This window comes from Limulus polyphemus, unplaced genomic scaffold, assembly GCF_000517525.1.
Source record: "Limulus polyphemus unplaced genomic scaffold, Limulus_polyphemus-2.1.2 Scaffold726, whole genome shotgun sequence".
NCBI lineage: Eukaryota > Metazoa > Arthropoda > Merostomata > Xiphosura > Limulidae > Limulus > Limulus polyphemus.
In genome coordinates, this window is record NW_013666336.1 from 169,627 (window position 1) to 189,006 (window position 19,380).

At 34.0% G+C, this 19,380-nt stretch overlaps 1 protein-coding gene across 1 annotated transcript in view; it reads left to right on the top strand.

Annotated features, from left to right (window-relative positions):
• LOC111085937 overlaps window positions 1-5,940 on the top strand; it is a 16,907-nt gene extending 10,967 nt beyond the window's left edge. The window contains exons 2-3 of the mRNA XM_022386850.1: window positions 765-867; window positions 3,331-5,940. Of these exons, the coding sequence (XP_022242558.1) occupies window positions 814-867; window positions 3,331-5,115 (1,839 nt within the window). The 5' untranslated portion in view covers window positions 765-813 and the 3' untranslated portion in view covers window positions 5,116-5,940. The remainder of the gene's footprint in view (window positions 1-764; window positions 868-3,330) is intronic.
• The last annotated feature ends 13,440 nt before the right edge of the window (window positions 5,941-19,380 follow it).

Sequence of the window (19,380 nt, forward strand, 5' to 3'; positions counted from 1 at the left end):
GCGTAACATTGATGTTTGTCCAGTGATGCTTTAAAGTTATACGTTTAGTAAAGGGCGTAACATTGCTGTTTGTCCAGTGATGCTTTAAAGTTATACGTTTAGTAAAAGATGTAACGTTGCTGTTTGTCCAGCGAGTGTTTTAAAGTTATACATTTAGTAAAGGGCGTAACATTGCTGTTTGTCCAGTGATGCTTTAAAGTTATACGTTTAGTAAAGGATGTAACGTTGCTGTTTGTCCAGTGATGCTTTAAACCTATACATTTAGTAAAGGATGTAACATTGCTGTCTGTCCAGCGAGTGTTTTAAAGCTATACATTTAGTAAAGGATGTAACATTGCTGTCTGTCCAGCGAGTGTTTTAAAGCTATACATTTAGTAAAGGATATAACATTGCTGTCTGTCCAGTGAATGTTTTAAAGTTATACATTTAGTAGAGGATGTAATATTGCTGTTTGTCTAGTGATCGCTTTAAAAGTACATGTTTAATGAAAGATTTACTATTGGGCTGTTCATAAAAAACACATGTATAAAATACTAAAGACAGTCCCCTGGTGAGTCAGCGATAAGTATATGGTCTTAAAACGCTAAAATCCGGGTCCGATTACGTGCGGTGTACAGAGCAGATACCCCAAAGTGGCTTTGCGCTAAAACAAACAAACAAATACTGAAGAGTTCACACAATAAACTTTAACGTTAAACGTTTAATGAATCATAGTTTGTTGTTTCTTATATATATGTTCTTAACCTATCTTTGTTTTAATGTAGGTTGTGTTAGCGTGCTGGAACCGGAAATTAAAGTCAGAAACAATACAGCATGCTTCAACGAAGACTTATTATAATACTTGTGGTTATTGTTTTAGTAACACGGGTAAGTTTTATACTTAAGTGAATTATTTTTTCTTGTAAATCCATATGAAGTGTACCCCCTTTCAAACTAAATAGTTTGTATTTATTCTACAAAAAAAAAAAAAGTCGTAATACATTTTACTGTAGCTTTGCAAAAGCACTGTTAAAAGTTAATATATTTTTTCTTGGTTACACTGGAAACACGAAAGTACTTATAAAAGAATCACAGAGATAAACTTTAAATCAAACATGCTTCGAATGTTTTAAAACTACATATAAAGGAAATAAAACAATAAGCACACTTCACTATCGGACATCTTTGCTAAAACAAATTATTCTATCCGAGTTTACGTTAAATAGCAAATATGAATAAAAACAACACAAGGAGAATATAGAGGAAGAATATTGTAGAATACAAATATTTTTTTCTCTTTCTGAACTTTGCTGATTTAGCAAGGAACTTAATGAAGAATAACCAACGGTTCTCATGTATTCTTTTAGGAAAACTAAAACATGTATATTAAGTAGTTAGAAAGAGCCATCTGATAGATAAAGGTCAGGCTTCTGATGTACTATACTGTATTGAAATTTCATATTATTAGCCAGTATCTTGTAAGAAGCTTGAACTAGATAAACAATGCCGTTGAAAACAATGCCTCCCCTCCTTGTCTTGTGAGAATACAGGGCGTTGAGAATGTTATATTAAAACGGTTTTGAATATGCAAATCAGATGTTGAAACAGGCGCTGAGAAACCGTTGTCTTCGTACACAAAATGGTTTGTGGAAAGCTTGCAGGGAGGAATGGTGTGCTTTGGAAAGGACATCTTTAGACTGAGCCTTTTGCGATGGAAACTACGCAGAAGGGTTATTATGGACTGTAACGATGTACTGAGGCTCCAAAATCGTTGTAATGTAACATACACAATCTCTGTACAAGCAACGCCTGTTGTTTGTTAATATATGCTGGTCGATGATGTTTATTACTCAATGTAAGTTGACTAGTCACAAAACAATCTAGACAATGATGTTTGTTGTTCACAATAACATTAGATCAGCAATTAATTTTTAATAAGAACACTAAAGCAAACATTTTAGTATATCAACTAAGACCTTTATTCTTTATGACATAGCTTATTTAGCAAGGCCTTTATTTGTTATGCTCATTAATCATGTTATGCTGACTAATACCAAAGTAGGGTCTTTATTTGTTATGAGATAGGATACAAACTTATACCAACATTCGTGTTGAGATGTATAAAGTAAGGCTTTTATTTGTTACTAGAGAGAATACCAACTAATACCCACATTAGTATCGAGATATATCAAGGAAGGCCTTTATTTGTCATGAGATAGCATATTAGCTAATACCCATATTCGTATCGAGATATATCAAGGAAGGCCTTTATTTGTTATAAGATAGGATATAACTATTTTTTATATGTTTTAAATCTTCTTCGGGCGAAACCTCAAATGACAATTCAAGTTGAAGACATTGTAGCTCATACTTTCTACATACAACATTTATTTAGCCCACGCCCTTGATCAGTGTAAAGACATCATATTCTGATATTGAAAGTAAAGGATAGATTTTTTATAATACATAAATTCAACCTCAAAGAATGTCGTAGAGTAAGAGAATCACTGTATGTCTTTACCCTTAACTGTGAGTGACTAGAGCTGTATCATCCACACTGAGCAAGATGACCCACTGACTTTAAGTTCAATTTTCATCTTAGGACAATAATATAGCACCGAAGCATGACTGATGTAGCGTAAAGGAACTAAAGAAACTTTCAGCGAACAAATACACTCTATACTGCTAAGGAAGTTCTTGGTAACATCTTATTTCACGGTATTGTTACTCTGATTTGTTACGGTCATACACGTAATATCAAGATAAATAAACACCCCAGATACTTCCGTGTTCGTGTCATAAAAATGAAAACGAGCAATTACTGATATTTCGTCAGCGCTAAGAGTGTATACATGAGACGTTTTAGTAATATGAAAACAGACCTTTTTTGGATTACTGGAGGTAAACAAAAATTCTTAGTGGAATTTTTATTTTGGCAAATATGGCCAAAGCAGTGAGACAATACTAAAATAGGGTTGTGTATATGCTCTTTTATCTCCAAAATCGTCGTCACACTGTAAACACGTTGAAGGGCGTTATATCTGAAGATTATCTTCCTAGATTAACTCAAAGATAGAAGTGTTAAACAGATAACCGACTTAATTTATCTTTAACTGGCAAATCGATAAATCTGTTTAATAAAATCTGTGCTTGTTTAGATAAGTTGTAGCTTACTGAATTTTAACCATCGATATTTATTTATGTATTCCTTCTTCGTCATTTTTTCTAATCATGAACAAAAGCTTTATTAAGCGATTCTCGTTTTTATTTTAATTGTCATTGTTTATTCATTATTATTTTAATTTTGTCTGACAAATATGACAGGGTGATTTTTTCTTTATAACTTACTAGATATCAGCTAAAGAGATTCATAGCTCCCAGGACCTACAACAAGAAGAATTGGCTAATATACCTGCTGAGCACAGGTCTTATCCACAGACACAAGCTAACGGCCCGGTTTATAATGATGTACCTGTCTATGTATCTAGTGGAGGAGGGCCGGAAGCAGGGGTCGCTCCTTATGTAGGAGGCCCTGGTCCAGGCTCAGTCGGTTCTGGACCAGGAAATCATCACGCGGGTAGCCCAGGAACGTACCCTGAAGTAGGACCACATGATCTATGGCCTGCTGGACGCCCAGACATGCCTCAGATTAATGCTTTGAATGTCAAGTGTGAGAAAAATCACATGAAAGTGAATATCGAATTCGACCGTCCATTTTATGGGATGATATTTAGCAAGGGTCACTACAGTGACCATAACTGTGTCCATTTACCTCCAGGGATTGGTCATGAGATCGTTAACTTTGAAATATTTCTAGGTAAATGTGGGATGACCAGTAGCCAACAACAGCATGGCCCACATGGAGGCGAGGGAGGATATGGTGGTGGCTTGTTCATCGAGAATACAGTTATTATCCAGTATGACCCCCAGGTTCAAGAGATATGGGACCAGGCCCGCAGACTTCGCTGTACTTGGTATGACTTCTACGAAAAGGCCGTAACTTTCAGGCCTTTCAATGTAGACATGCTTGATGCTGTAACAGCCAACTTCCTGGGTGATAACATTCAATGCTGGATGCAGATCCAAGTAGGCAAGGGACCTTGGGCTAGTGAGGTAGCCGGGATTGTCAAGATTGGCCAAACAATGACTATGGTTCTCGCCATCAAAGACGACGAACACAAGTTTGATATGCTTGTGAGAAATTGCATTGCTCATGATGGTAAAAGTCAACCTATCCAGTTAGTTGATAATTATGGGTGTGTAGTGAGACCAAAGATTATGAGCAGGTTTCAGAAAGTTCCAAACTTTGGAGCATCTGCTTCCGTTGTTTCATATGCCTACTTTCAAGCTTTCAAGTTCCCAGACTCCATGAATGTCCATTTCCAGTGTATTATTCAGGTGTGTAGACATGAGTGTCCCATCCCACAGTGTGGAGGAGATCTGGGTGGAGGCTACTTGCCAGCACCTCGTGACCAAGCTTCTGCTTATTCAGAGGCAAAGCCAGTCAATGCTAATACTAAACCCACAAGGAAAGAACAAAAGCCAAGCTCCAGTTCTTATGGCATCTCTAATTCAGCCCAATACTCAGGATCTAACAATCCTGATGATGAGGACTACCCATCAGCTTTCTTCAACCGTAATGGCGAACAGCTTCCAGAAGAAACAAGTGATATGAAGATTTCCACGGGGTATGCTGTATCTGGTACCGGAGGAGTAGGTATGCCTCGCTCCAGTGACGCTTCCCCTAGATCGAAAGAGCTAGAACTCAATAGCACGACAAGACGACGTCGGCAAATCCCCGAAGCCACAGATATCCAGACTCAGCGAGTTATTCAAGTAGTTGCTCCTGGTGATGTAGACTTTACACTGCCTCTTTCAGGAACTAAAGAAACTCCTGTTGATGTATACTCCAGTGTCACTGAATTTGAATCCAGCGCCATCTGCATGTCCGTTCCGGGATTTGTTGCTGGATTAATTATCCTCTTGCTGCTCTTGATTGTTTCCTCATTAGTGGCTGCCTTTCTCTTCCTTCGAGTTCGCCACTTAACACCAAAAGACATCTCTTCTGATGAAACAGTAATATGTAATGAACACCCGGAATTTCTAAAATCACCAAGTGCGACAGCGACACACTGAGAAGTCACTAGATGTCACTATTAGCTAATCGGGTTTATTTATTTTTCAGGAAGACATAGCTGTTGAGGAGATGTCCGTGGACAGCTTTTCCTTTAAAATTTGTGATGCGTAGATAACCATTTTGAGCTGAAGATAAATATATAAAAAATTTGTAATCTTCCAGTTTTCTAACTTTAAACTAAAACAAAGGTACATTACGTACATAACGAAGCTGTGGACCCTTATTCCGAGAAAACAAACTTCTATCAGCTGATGCTTAAAGAAAACAAACGACAGTGAAAGACGATCACATTTTACTTAATCTGTTAAAATATAAACAAACTATCCGTTCCTGACACTTTCGTATGTTTGTCTGCCAATGAGACTTGTCTTAATTTACTTCACTTGTTGGAAAGGTAATAGGTTTGTGATATTTTTCATTAGGTGTACCAAACGATATGACAAAGACTGGATGTGCTAATTAAGAGAAAAATCTGATGATGACTTACTTTCAAACAAGCTCCATCGTAAAAACAGTAGAATAACACATTTTCGTTATTATATAATTTCTTGACATTGTTATGACTTCTAATATATTTCTTAATAATCTAAATCGAGAACACGTTGAAGTGTCATAATTGTCAATAATTACATTTCCCGAAACAAACAGACAAATCATTACTGTAAACTTCCACACGTATGTTGTTACTTAATATTAGATTCAAACACGTGCAAGTAAAATGTCAACAGAAATATCGTCTAACAATACCACTGTCCCCAGTGGCACAGCGGTAAGTCTGAAGGCTTATAATAATAAAAAACAGGGTTTCTATACCCGTGGTAGGAACAGCACAGATTATGCTTAACTACATACAAGAACACTGATGCTACGACTGCCTTCCAACGAAGTTAAAATAATTAAACAAATAATCTAAAAATTAAATGATAAAAAGATAAACGGTATTCTATGGGTAAAGAGAATTATATAAATGAATTACTAGCGTTAAAAACAGCGAAGATCATTCGGCTGAAACACATATTATCTAGCTTTAAACAGTATATAATAAGTATCAGTTATAACTTTGAGTCCAATGATATTTTAGTTTCCTCCATTAATCAATGTTAACAATGTTCAGTGAGACATTTCCATTGTTGTAATCCACATCTGAGGGATGGCCACTTTTATTGACCTTTCCATTGTTGTGACCCACACCTGAGGGATGACCGCTTTTATTGACCTTTCTATTGCTGTGATTCACACTTGAGGGATGATCACTTTTAATGACCTTTCCATTGTTGTGCACTTGAGGGATGACCACTTTTATTGATCTTTCCATTGTTGTGATCCACACCTGAGGGATGGCCACTTTTATTGACCTTTCTATTGCTGTGATCCATACTTGAGGGATGGTTACTTTTATTTGCTCTGTTGTTGTTTCATTTGTTTGTTTTTCTTAACGATCGAAATTCTTGTTCTTTTCTTTGCATTATTACAATTGAAGATATAGTGTTAGTGCGCTCATCTTCTGGTTAAGAAATGATTTTCTTACTTTAATGACAAAATATTCTAATATTCCAAGATGGAATTCTTCACGGGAATGCAGAATAACGCAGAACCCACCCTCTAAAAAACAAACAAACAAAATAACTTGAGGTAATACTGCTAGTATTGTAGGATTTAGTGTTACACTGTTCATATATTCGAATGCAGAGCCCTCTAGTTGTTGATTTGGGCACATGAACTCGTACACCATTAGCGATGTATTCAAAGTAAGTTGTTCTTTAAAGTTGAATAACTCTTTCAACTTAGACTCTGGATGCGGCTGTTTGATAATTTTTTACTTAATCACGTATGAAATGCTGTCTAAGTAGGGTATGACTAAAGCAACAGTTTTCTTCATAACATCTAACATAACAATAGATGGGGTATTTAGTTTTCAGCTTTTGGTGTGGATTATTCTATTTAGGAACGACAACGGAAAACGATTTCTTTCTAAGCATTCGTCTAATGTACTCAACTTATGCTTTAATAAATATTTTGGTTGCCTGATAACTTAAAGGCTGTGTATAACAAGTTTTTAACAAGAGTTTCTTAAAAAATTGAAAGAGTGAAACCTTCAGAATGGAATAATGTCACCTGAAAGCAGATAAAGGAATCATTGCTGATCAGACAATTGAAACCAGGATTAAACAAAACTCCCTTATCTTTTCCTTTAAGTATACCCTGGTTATTTTAGATATGAACATCTAAGAACAAGAGTTTGTCATTCTGTTGATTTTCATTTGTAAACTTTATATTGGGATATTTACTGACTCTTCAAATTTTTTATCTTGTATGAAATACAAGTAAGAATATGAATAAATATTATTCTCAAAGTAAATAACTAAATAATGGAAAGTAACTATTCTTTCATTTTAAATCTGGGAGGTTTTCAAAAGTGGAATAAAATCACATTTTAGTTTTTCAATCATTCGGTGGCTAAGCAGTAAGTTTTATGGCTGATAATGCTAACATTCGGGGTGGGATCCCGACAGAGTACACAGAACATATATCCCAGTGTGCAGCTTTGCACTTAACAACAAACATTCTATTATCCACACACGTCATGAACCGTAATCGCAACATGTTTTGCACTTTTGGTCTAGTAAAAAAAATTCAATATTTATCAGGCAAAATTAATGAAAATCTTAGACCAAAGTGAAATTTAAAACGGGTAGTATTAATCCCTTCCGTAGTTTTACCGAGATACCACGGACAACATCCATGTTTCAAAAAATATTTGCTCGAGTTAATCTTGGTAAACCATTTCTTGCCGTATTTTTAATTATTTACCCGAATATATTCGCATGTTATCTTTTTTTCCCCCAATTTGTAGCTCGTTTCCAAAAAAAAATAAAAAAAACAACACTGACACAGAAAAAGTAACATTGAATAAAAGTCTGAGTTGACTGTCAGAATTAGAAACAAGTGACATCAAAGAAAAAATCTGAACTGACTATGTTGAAACTAGAAGTGTGTAACATTGAATAAAAGTCTGAGTTGACTATGTTAAAGCTAGGAAGTTTGGTTTGGGAGAACATTTATTGTCGTTTAATCATTACATATGTTTCCTTTCTTTTTTTATTATCAGACTTACTTCATGAAGTTCAAGTTTGATAATGTGTAAAATCTAATGTAAGTTTATAGTAATAAAGTTTCTCACTAGATGGCAGTGTAGATTACGCGCTATTATTACACTATCTGTGACGGAAACAAGTAAAAGATATTTTGTGTGATTCAGTGCCAACGATAAATAGATACTGACGCAGCACAATATCTATTTTTCAACATAAAATTATATTACATGAAAAGTAGCATCATTATTTAATTTTTGAATGCATTAGAATTATTTAGATTTTATTCACCAGGATTTTACAGTAATACACAGTTAAATTAAAACATTATACATATATTATTAACTTTCGTTTGTACTTAATAATGGGTTTTAACTTTTGAAAGCGGTGAAACCATTTCCAGTAAAAACAACAACAACAACAACAAAAAAAAAAAAACAGTTGGCCAATTGGCACTTCATTTAAAAATTTCGTCTCTGTCAGCTTGTGTATTTGTTTGTTTATTTTGAATTTCGCGCAAAGCTACACGAGGGCTATCTGCGCTAACCGTCCCTAATTTAGCAGTGTAAGACTAGAGGGAAGGGAGCTAGTCATCACCACCCACCGCCAACTCTTGGACTATTCTTTTACCAACGAATAGTGGGACTGACCGTCACATTATAACGCCCCCACGGCTGAAAGGGCGAGCATGTTTGGTGTGACTGGAATTAGCTTGTGGAAGCAACCCAGATAGATCATTGTTCAACTTTGTGCTTAACAACAAAAACAAATAAACAAATGTCATAATAAATAAACCTGATGTAACTTTTGCATAACCTATCCACAAAATGCTCGTTTCAATAATTCAAGCCATGCATATAGTATTTTTATTACGTGATTTTAAAATGAAAAAAAAAAAACGAATGTAAGACGAATGAAGATGATATAATACAGAAATACTAGTGGTTCATTATAACCATAATTAATTGTTGATAAAATTGACGTTAATTCGGCTAAGTTTCTTCAATTTCAATGAATAATTATACTCTTAAAGGAGTATATTACATTAACTGGTTCCTTATAAATCGTTGAATTCCAAACTTGATATCCATTTCTTAAGTTCCTACGTCTAAACGTTTTCGGCTCGTTAGTTAGAGCACCCTTATCACATATAATTCTGTTTTTACTAAGAACATGAAAGGGGCGAAACTAAATCAACCTCTAGACGGTTTACTCACAGCTACTACGATTTATCCACTACCTTAGGAAACTGTTTTTACACAGAAACTGTGTACACTCACAGCTAATACGATTTATCAACTACCTTAGGAAACTGTTTTTACACAGAAACTGTGTACACTCACAGCTACTACGATTTATCAACTACCTTAGGAAACTGTTTTTACACAGAAACTGTGTACACTCACAGCTACTACGATTTATCAACTACCTTACGAAGGCTGTTTATACACTGAAACTGTGTACTCACAGCTACTACGATTTATCAACTACCTTACGAAGGCTGTTTTTACACAGAAACTGTGTATTCACAGCTACTACGATTTATCAACTACCTTACGAAGGCTGTTTTTACACAGAAACTGTGTACAAACACACCTACTACGATTTATCAACTACCTTACTAAGGCTATTTTTACACAGAAACTGTGTACTCACAGCTACTACGATTTATCAACTACCTTACGAAGGCTGTTTTTACACAGAAACTGTGTACACTCACAGCTACTACGATTTATCAACTACCTTAGGAAACTGTTTTTACACAGAAACTGTGTACACACACAGCTACTACGATTTATCAACCATCTTAGGAAGGCTGTTTGTACACAGAAACTGTGTACACACACAGCTACTACGATTTATCAACTACCTTACGAAGGCTGTTTTACACAGAAACTGTGTACACACACAGCTACTACGATTTATCAACTACCTAAGGAAGGCTGTTTTTACACAGAAACTGTGTACACACACAGCTACTACGATTTATCAACTACATTACGAAGGCTGTTTTTACACAGAAACTGAAATATCAATTTGAAAGAAAAGATTCAATTGCATATTCAAGAAAAAAATACAAATTGGTGTCTATTCTGTTCTCTTAAAATCCAAACAACTCCAGCAGCTACAAGTTTAATAACTACAAAAATAAATAACCATTTCTCATTTCCCATAATGCAATGTGTTCTGGCTCACTTTTTTTTGGGGGGGGGGGGATTTTTCCAAATAGTAATTCAAATGACTGTATTGGATAACCGAGTTATTAACCGTAAAGCTACATACTTTTTTATACTGTTCATGCGCCAAATTGCTCGTAAGTCCATGACGTTGCTGGTTCCAGGTTCCATAATAACATATTAGTCGAACAACAATTCCTAACAAAAATATTATTAAAATCTGCTGGGATACCCTATGTTCTTTACATAAAATATGAGTGATTTTGCCAAATTGTTTTAAAGTTTTTTATAATGATTTTTAAACGGAGAGACACATAAAATTATCCAATATGTTTCGATACGTGGGCCTTCCCCCCGGCAGTGTACATTATACAAAAATAAGTCATAAATTTGATTAAGAGGTTGTAGAACATTCATAGCATTGGCGTCTTCCTAACTTTCTTGGTGGTGGGTGGGTGGTTGCGTTCCTGTTCATGATGAATTTTTGTTAGATATCTGTACATGTGTGTGTATTTGTGTACAAACATTTTAAGCCTAACGATGAAAAGTTATGTAGAAATAAATATTCATGCAACTTTTAAAAGTAAACTGGATAGTATCTACTCATTTTGTAAATGAGACATACATGTACGCCACAATCATAAGTACATAAATCATGTTTCTTAATAGCAGTTTTGCACCTTATTGTGTGATATAAGGTAACGTACTGTGATTTGAATTGTTCACTATAACCACTGGTACTGTATCGAACTGGTATGTAGGTGCGACCAAACAGCCACAGTCTTCTGAAGCGTATTTAGGTGTCTCAGCGTGAATGAAACTATAAAGGATTAATCCCAACTATAACGTGATTTTACTGTATTGCATCTGTCTGGTCAGTTTGATGCAGAACGGTAATTCACGTTAGTATGATGCAGAACGATATGGCACTTCTCAATTCATGTTAGTATGATACAGAACGGTATGGCCCTTCTCAATTCATGTTAGTATGATGTAGAACGGTATGGCACTTCTTAATTCATGTTAGTATGATGCAGAACGGTATGGCACTTCTCAATTCACGTTAGTTTGATGCAGAACGGTATGGCACTTCTTAATTCAAGTTAGTTTGATGCAGAACGGTATTGCATTTTTCAATTCACGTTAGTTTGATGCAGAACAGTCATTCGCGTTAGTATGATGCAGAACGGTATGGCACTTCTCAATTCACACTGTAATGTGAAACAACCTATCTTTATTTTTGATGAGTATAACCCACAGGAATCGCACACATCATGGGAAGAAGAAATAACGCTATGTTTCCTCAGTCTAGAACAAATTCAAGCAGAATTAAACAGAATTTCTTGCACGGATCTTTTTCTTTGAGAGCTCTCAAACTTTCAGTAAAGACGACGTAAATACACTCATTGTTGTCTTTTTATCGTGTTAAGTGATTAATAAAGGTTGTTTCACTTCGTTGTATATTGCGTTTAGCCCTTTTCCTTGCTAAACGTGGTCAAAAGTCAGAGAATTCAAATTTACTTCTGCAAATATTTTCTGTTGAACCTCCAGTTATTTTGCGGACCATACATGATTATTCTAGGGGAAATTATTGCAGAGAAAACGCCATACAACAACACATTTCCAAATAACTAGCTTTTCAAAAAACAATTTGCTTTATTAAATAATTTGCATGCACACTAACTTTTGGATAAATTTCTTATCTAAATGACTAGATTATTTGATAAACTACATATATAATAACATGTATATACTTTCGTAAAAAAATAGATTTCTATAGTCTATTTCGTTCCATCAGAAACTTGTATGTTACTCCTACATATTTGATATATTTCACTGCTTTCCATTGATCTTTGATATCACTTTTTATCACTAGTCTTTTTGTTTTTTAATAAGCCAGAAGCTACACGATGAGTTAGTTACCTGTGCCGGGTATCGACATCCAAATGTTAGCATGTTAAGCCTTCAGATTTCTTGTGAGCCACTGAGGGTCCTCACTGTTAAAATAAATAGGAATTACAGTGATAAGCGTCATCTTATGGGAAGTATATAAATTATTAATATATAAGGTTCTAACGACGCAAAAACATTCTTTTGCATTTTTTTATTATATTTTTAAAACATACAAGTCCCAACCAATGATATTTAAACTGTATGTACTTTACTTGATATGCTTTTACCAAATTATTGCTTTTTTTTCTTGGAAATTCTTAATTTGAATTATTAAGTTTCTACCAAAATGTTAAATGATTAAGAAGCAAAACTTACACAGCCAAATTATGAGAAGAGGATATATATATTACAAAAATCTTAATGAGATAAACAATTTATGTTGTCTTACACTTAGTTACAAATGTTTCGAAATACCAAATCAGTTTAATTAAATATTTGGTGAATACCAGAGCTTTAAAATATTGCTAACAGATGGCACTAAAACATTTTCCATAGAATTGTTTTGTTTGTTTGTAATTAAGCACAAAGCTACACAATAGGCTATCTGTACTCTGCCCACTACGAGTATCGAAACCCGGATTCTAGCGTTGTAAATCCGCAGACCCATAGAATTTTGTAATAACGGACAACGGATTTGCTTTAAGCCTGTATGCAGATTATAGTATTGGTTCAGGTATAAAGTTCGTATATCTCCTTCAAAAATCTTTATGTGGTGTATGAATACAAATGTTCTAAATGCTTTTTAGTTTATGTTGGTTCCATCATCAGGTGATTGGCAGTTCGCAGAAAAAAACATGCTAATTTAGATCTGTTTGTTTGCTGCTGAATTTCACACAAAACTACTCGAGGTCCATCTGCGCTAACAGTCCTTAAACTAGAAGGCATGCTACTCAACACCGCCTACCACCAACTCTTCGATTGCTAATCGAATAGTGGGATTAATCTTCACATTATAACATCCTCACATCTGAAAAGATGTATGTTTTGGAATTGAAAGTAGTTAGGGCGCAGGTCCTGTGACCAAAGGATGCCGCCTTAGCAGGGGTCACCAGGCAATAGGGAAGAGAGTGACGGGGTATAAACGATGAAGTTATAGTTCCACGAAGTGTCACCAGTGGGCGCGTTGCTAGGATGGGCGTATATAGGCGTGAAGTCATAGTTCCACGAAATGGAACCAGAGGGCGCTGGCGCAATTACAACGCTAGAGTCCCTGTGCCAGCTTTGTGGATACTCTAATTCAACCAAGACCACTTCCAAGAAACCTTCAAGGTTGATAGATTTCGGAAAACGAGTGATATAGTTTGTCAGATTATTGTTGGCAAAATATTTCATAGAACTGTTACTATGTAACGTCACCTATAACTGATCTATGTTGAATAACGAGAAATAGAGTTATGTATAATATTTTATGAAGGCAGACGATTCAGATCTGTTTGAGGGATCCTATTACATTTATCAGGATATCATTTCCATTTTATGAAATTATGTTTTTTTTTTTACCCTTTCCTCATTCACGTAATATTTCCTCTACAGCATAAACGTCTTTGGGAGACTTTATAACACCTTGTAATTCAGATTCGTAAAATGTTCCATTTAATTTTTCTCTGAAATAGTCTTGTAGTTTATACACTTTCTTAAATTGATGCTTCACTTTACTTGATGCCTAATTTGAATCAAAATTTTACTTTAGTGGGTAGTTTGTAAAGTGTTTTCCACACCACATACTGATTAAAGTGATTAAGGTTTACTGGTCTTATTTTAATGCTGCAATGATACAATTGATTATAGGCACTGACCAGATGTTTCAGTACAGGGAGGATGATGAGTAAAATAGTGCCACGTTCTAGTTTCAACAGTGCAATTAAATCTTTCTACTACAGATGCTTTTGTTTCGTTACGTGTTATAAAGAAGTGAACGTCTTGTTCCTTGAGATAGTGTTGAAACAGACGATTAGTAAATTCTATCCGAGCATCAGTTGGAAGTTTACAATGTTTTAGATCCTGTTTTAAAAATTTGTTTGAAACATTTTGCAAGTGTTGCACCTTTCGTATCCTTGAATGGAACAAGTTTGGAACAACCCATGCATATTTAGAAAACACGTTGATACACATGAGTAAATACTTAAACTGATTGTTATATTTACTTAGGTTAGAGAAATACACCAAATCATCCTTTCATTGTCCATCGATCCCTGAAATGGTTACTCGAAAACTTATATATCCTACTGGTTTGTGTAGTGTATGTATCCTGACGATTTCATCAGTCTTTAGCCTGTTTTTAAGTGACAGATTTGCCTAGAACTTTCACAGATAATAAGGGTCTGTACCCCACCGAAACTAGCAGAATGTATAGGGTTATAATAGATAGATTGTATAATTTTATTAGACAATATTTTCAATGACATCTACTTTTATTTAGTATATCGTCAACTTTGTTTCTAACAGTTGTAATGATTTGACCTTTACAACAGGCAATATTAATTCTTAGACGGATCAACATATTACTAAGCTTAAAAGGCTGACAACAGCTCATGACGACAGTCAAGAGAGAAATGAATGAATAATACAATACTAATTTATTTAAAATGAGCCCATTTAAATGAGTACGTTTAGGTCTTTTAACAAGTTTCATATACATCCACCTGTCTACATTTCCAACAAATTCTTGGGGTATATTCATGTCTGATAAATAAATTCTCTGTATCCCATAGAGTTAAAATTCTTTCATTTTCGTAGCACTTCATTAATTAGGTCAATAATATTACTGAGATTTTCCATTAATCACTAATTCTCCTCGATCATTTCACGTCAGATTCCCACTGGAATGTATCAAGTTTAATAGAGTTTCAGCTTTCTTCTTATATTTCTGAGGAACATTGTAGATGATCTCTAAATTTTCACGAGTCGGGGATTCCATTTTAATTTTCCATGGCTTACAAATGAATGTTCTGATGATGTTGTTGCAGTTGGTTTATCGCCTTTGCTTTATCTTCCACGAGTGACATATCATTTTGTATGGCAGAATTCTCATCATTATCTATAGAGTTTAATACTTCATCTATCCATCTGTCATAAATTTTGGGTTGATAAAGCAAGTATACCAGTTCTTCAGGAACGAGAAATATTCATTTTGCCATATTTTTATATTACAACAGCTTTGCCAATTGCTAAGACAATCCCTTGGAGGTGAATTGTTAGATCCATCTGAAATGTATACAATACTGTCTGTATCATAACACAATACAGATGAACCTAACTTCTCTAGTGTATGATATAATTTCAAACAAACACATGCTGTTATGAAAACTACCAGAAAGATGTTGGTTTGATCTTTCTGGGATAGATACTCATGTTTATGTTTCCAATTTAGATCTATTACTTCTTCATTAACTAGTGTAACATCTGTTATTAGCATAGTATTATCATTCATTAAATAGTGATACTCTTTAACTGATGTTATGTATGTAATTTGTGGTTTGTCCTCAGACACACCCCAACGTCCCCCAAAATAAATAAGACATAATTTTGCAACTGATCTGTTTTCCATATTAAAAACAATATTTTCAAGAGTCAGTTGCACTCCTTCCTTTTCAGTATACTGGTCAACATAATCTTGCTTTGCCTCTGATGTTACACAGTGAGATGGCCAACCAGACTTTTCCTGCTTTATTTAAGAAATGTATCAATATATTTCTTCAAAAGATCTTTAGAATTAATGCGAGAGTGATAAATCTCGTATATTTTTATTACCTGGTAACCACACTCGACTGCTTTTGTCATTCCTTAAGTGACCCAGGTACCAATGAAAGCTCTCTTTTCATCACAGTGGTGGCAGTGATCTGGATTCCACACATGATCCACATAAAGGAAAAGCTAATTTATCATTACTTCTAAATGATGTAAAGTCCACATACTCGATCTTTTATCTTTTCTCCTTCTTTTATATTGCATATATCGTATATCCAGATAACAAACTACCATATGGTCTTTAAAGAAAATGATCAAGTCTGAATCATTAGATTTCATCTTTTTAAGTTTATGTTCCTATATTGTTATGACCTTTTTGTTGTCTTTCTAATTTATTCTTTTTAACAAACCACATGGGACTATTTAGAACTACATTTTGTGTATCAGTCATAACATGTATTGCACTCGTGGTAGTAGACCCATTAAATTCATAGATTGTATTTTGTTCCATACAGAAACCGTCTAATTTATAACTTAGGATTTGTTTCTCACCACTGTCTAACCATTGGATACTTTGTTTTATGTATGTTGTAACATTCGGCCGATTTATTTACAAAATCTGTTATAATCAGCACAGACTTTGAGCTGACTCTTCGAACATTCGTTGCTGTAACAAATGTCACAATAATCTGAACAATGGTGTTTATTTAAATGGTCAAATCCATTGTCACAATCTGAACAATAATAACTTACTCCAAGGAAACCTTGATTTGAAAATGTCAAAATGATGGTCATGTTACCACAGGAAAATCTTTACAGGACATGAAGGACATTTAAAAAGTACACTGTTAAAATTGTCTGAGGAAACTATGTGAATTTTAACTTCTAGATGTCGTTTCAAATTTTAGAATTTCTTTTATTCCATAAGGTCCTTCTGGAACATTAGATGAAGTGTGTATTAAGTAGTGGATTTTGCTGATCTCTAATGTATCTATATTTTGATTTTTTTTTCTTTATGAATGATAAAGCTGATTCTCTTTAGATTTAAAATTGTTTTAAATTTTCATACTTCAATATATCTATAATCCTTTTTGTTTTATCATTCTGTTTACGACTACTTTTAAAAAACAAGTAAACTAGTGATTATCACTTGATAATTGATAATTTTCAGATTCCGCTGAAGATGGAATGCATGCATTCCGAAATGTTCGGACCTTGTAACTAAAATGTTTTGTGTTTTATCAACGATCTTCATTATTAGACTTCGTTTTTCCCATCATGAATTTATAAGCGTTGAAAACTTCCCTCACCTTCCTTGCTAGAGGAGCACTTGACCTATGAGAAGTCTGCATGGCGGTGTGTCCATAAAAGAAAGAAGTAAATGAGATTACTTTGTATAAGTGTAGAAGATCGTATTAATCAATGTAAACGATATGAAATTAATTTACAGTATTCAGAGCCTCTAAGTTTTCAGTCTCTTCAACAGTTAGAGGCCACAGAAGGAAGTAAATTGTACCTGATTGCAGACACGCATTTCTTCCTAATTCATTTAGCTCATCACAACTGATCGATAGTGGTACCATATCTTACATAAATATAAGTACAAGTTATCATTATCGAAATATTTCTGTAAGAGTACTTATTTCATTTAGCTCAGAAATATATTTAACACATACTTACATCAGAGGAGTTATCCATGCTTATCTCTTGTAGAACTATAAGATACAGTAAGCACATGAATGTTGAATTAAAAGTGATTGTAGACTGATCTGACTGCAGTTTATATATGGATGATCAACCCAGATTTGACTGTATGACTTGGTCAACTCAGAACTGACCCATTCTATTGCTATGCAGTATTTAGTCTGGATATATAGAGCAATACTGTTCCAAGATATATTTTAGTTTTGAAAATTACAATATGAGATAATTAAGACAATAATTAAACTGAACTTGTGATCGATTATTGTAAAGTACAATAATTGGACATTATCGTATAATAAACATATAAAATCTTACATACTGAGTTGGAATGAACAAGTAGTGTTATGGACATAATTTTTATGAAAGCTAATCCAGTAATTTATAAACTAAGATGCTTACGTAAACAGTAGTTGAAGTTTTGTTAAGTCTGTAAGAAACTTCTTAATTTTAATTGCATGATATCATATTGAGCTCTGACGAAACGTTAGTTTCTATACGTAAACTACAGAACACTAAATTATATAATTTTAAACAAAAAGATAGTTCATGTTACCAAAACAGTTTTTCAAAACCTTTGTGAGGAAAATATAATTAAGATAATCGAAGAATAACACAGGCCTGCGATGGTTTTATTGTCTTAAAAGATTTACATGCTCTACAGTAATTCGTGTACACTGAATTCAAAAGTGATATCCATTTTTCTCCATCACGTACAGATTTTTCACTAAATGTCATAATGCAATACATAAAAGAAAGACCACGTCACGTAGTTTTGAGACTAAAATATGTAGATTTAACAAAAACATTCCAGATGAATGAGGATTTATATTCGTTTGACATCAATGTTCTTCCCTTTACTTCGGTTTGTTTGTATTTTTATTAGAAACGTAATAATAAAAATATTCATTTGGTAAATGAAATAATAATTTGATCTAAGTAAGAGTTTATTTCTCTCTTTCCGATTTGTGAAAAATCCTTATGTGATAGGAAAAAAATAATATTATTTTCCAAATTATGGAAAATCCGTTAATAAAACTTTAACAACTTTTATTAAGTTTAAATTCATAGGCCTGTGTAATCATTGTAAGTAAAAATATAATTTCTGTGTTGTAGAAACAAAAGTGTCAGTTGCTTTAGTCTTAGGAAAACACAAGACCAAAGCTTTCTGATTTTGGCATCAATAACATGTTGAAATAGCCCACACCTTTTGTCTGTGTGACTACGTGACGACTTTTGTATTTCCTAACAAACAGTGGTCTTGACGTCAGATAGAGGCTTATCCCAATGTCTATTGAAGAAGAAAGTAAAACCACAAAGTTTTATGAATTTTACTTGTAAATTACTTCAAATGAACAGTAAGTGTTGTTATTTTAAATTGATTTTATAATCGTAAATTATTGAATAAACAGTAAGTCGTTCATGTATTATATTTAGTTGTACCAAAATGATATGAATGAAATCCCACAGAGAGGGTTAGCATAAGAATGTATCTTACGTGAGACATAATAACTAGTGAAACATGTGTTATATGTGAATGTATACTTGTAAAGTTTGTATGTTAAATTATATATAGAGCTAGATAAGCGTCCTTTTCAGGAACCATAAAAGTATGTAAAATAAACTATGTGTTATAATAACTGCCTCATTCAAA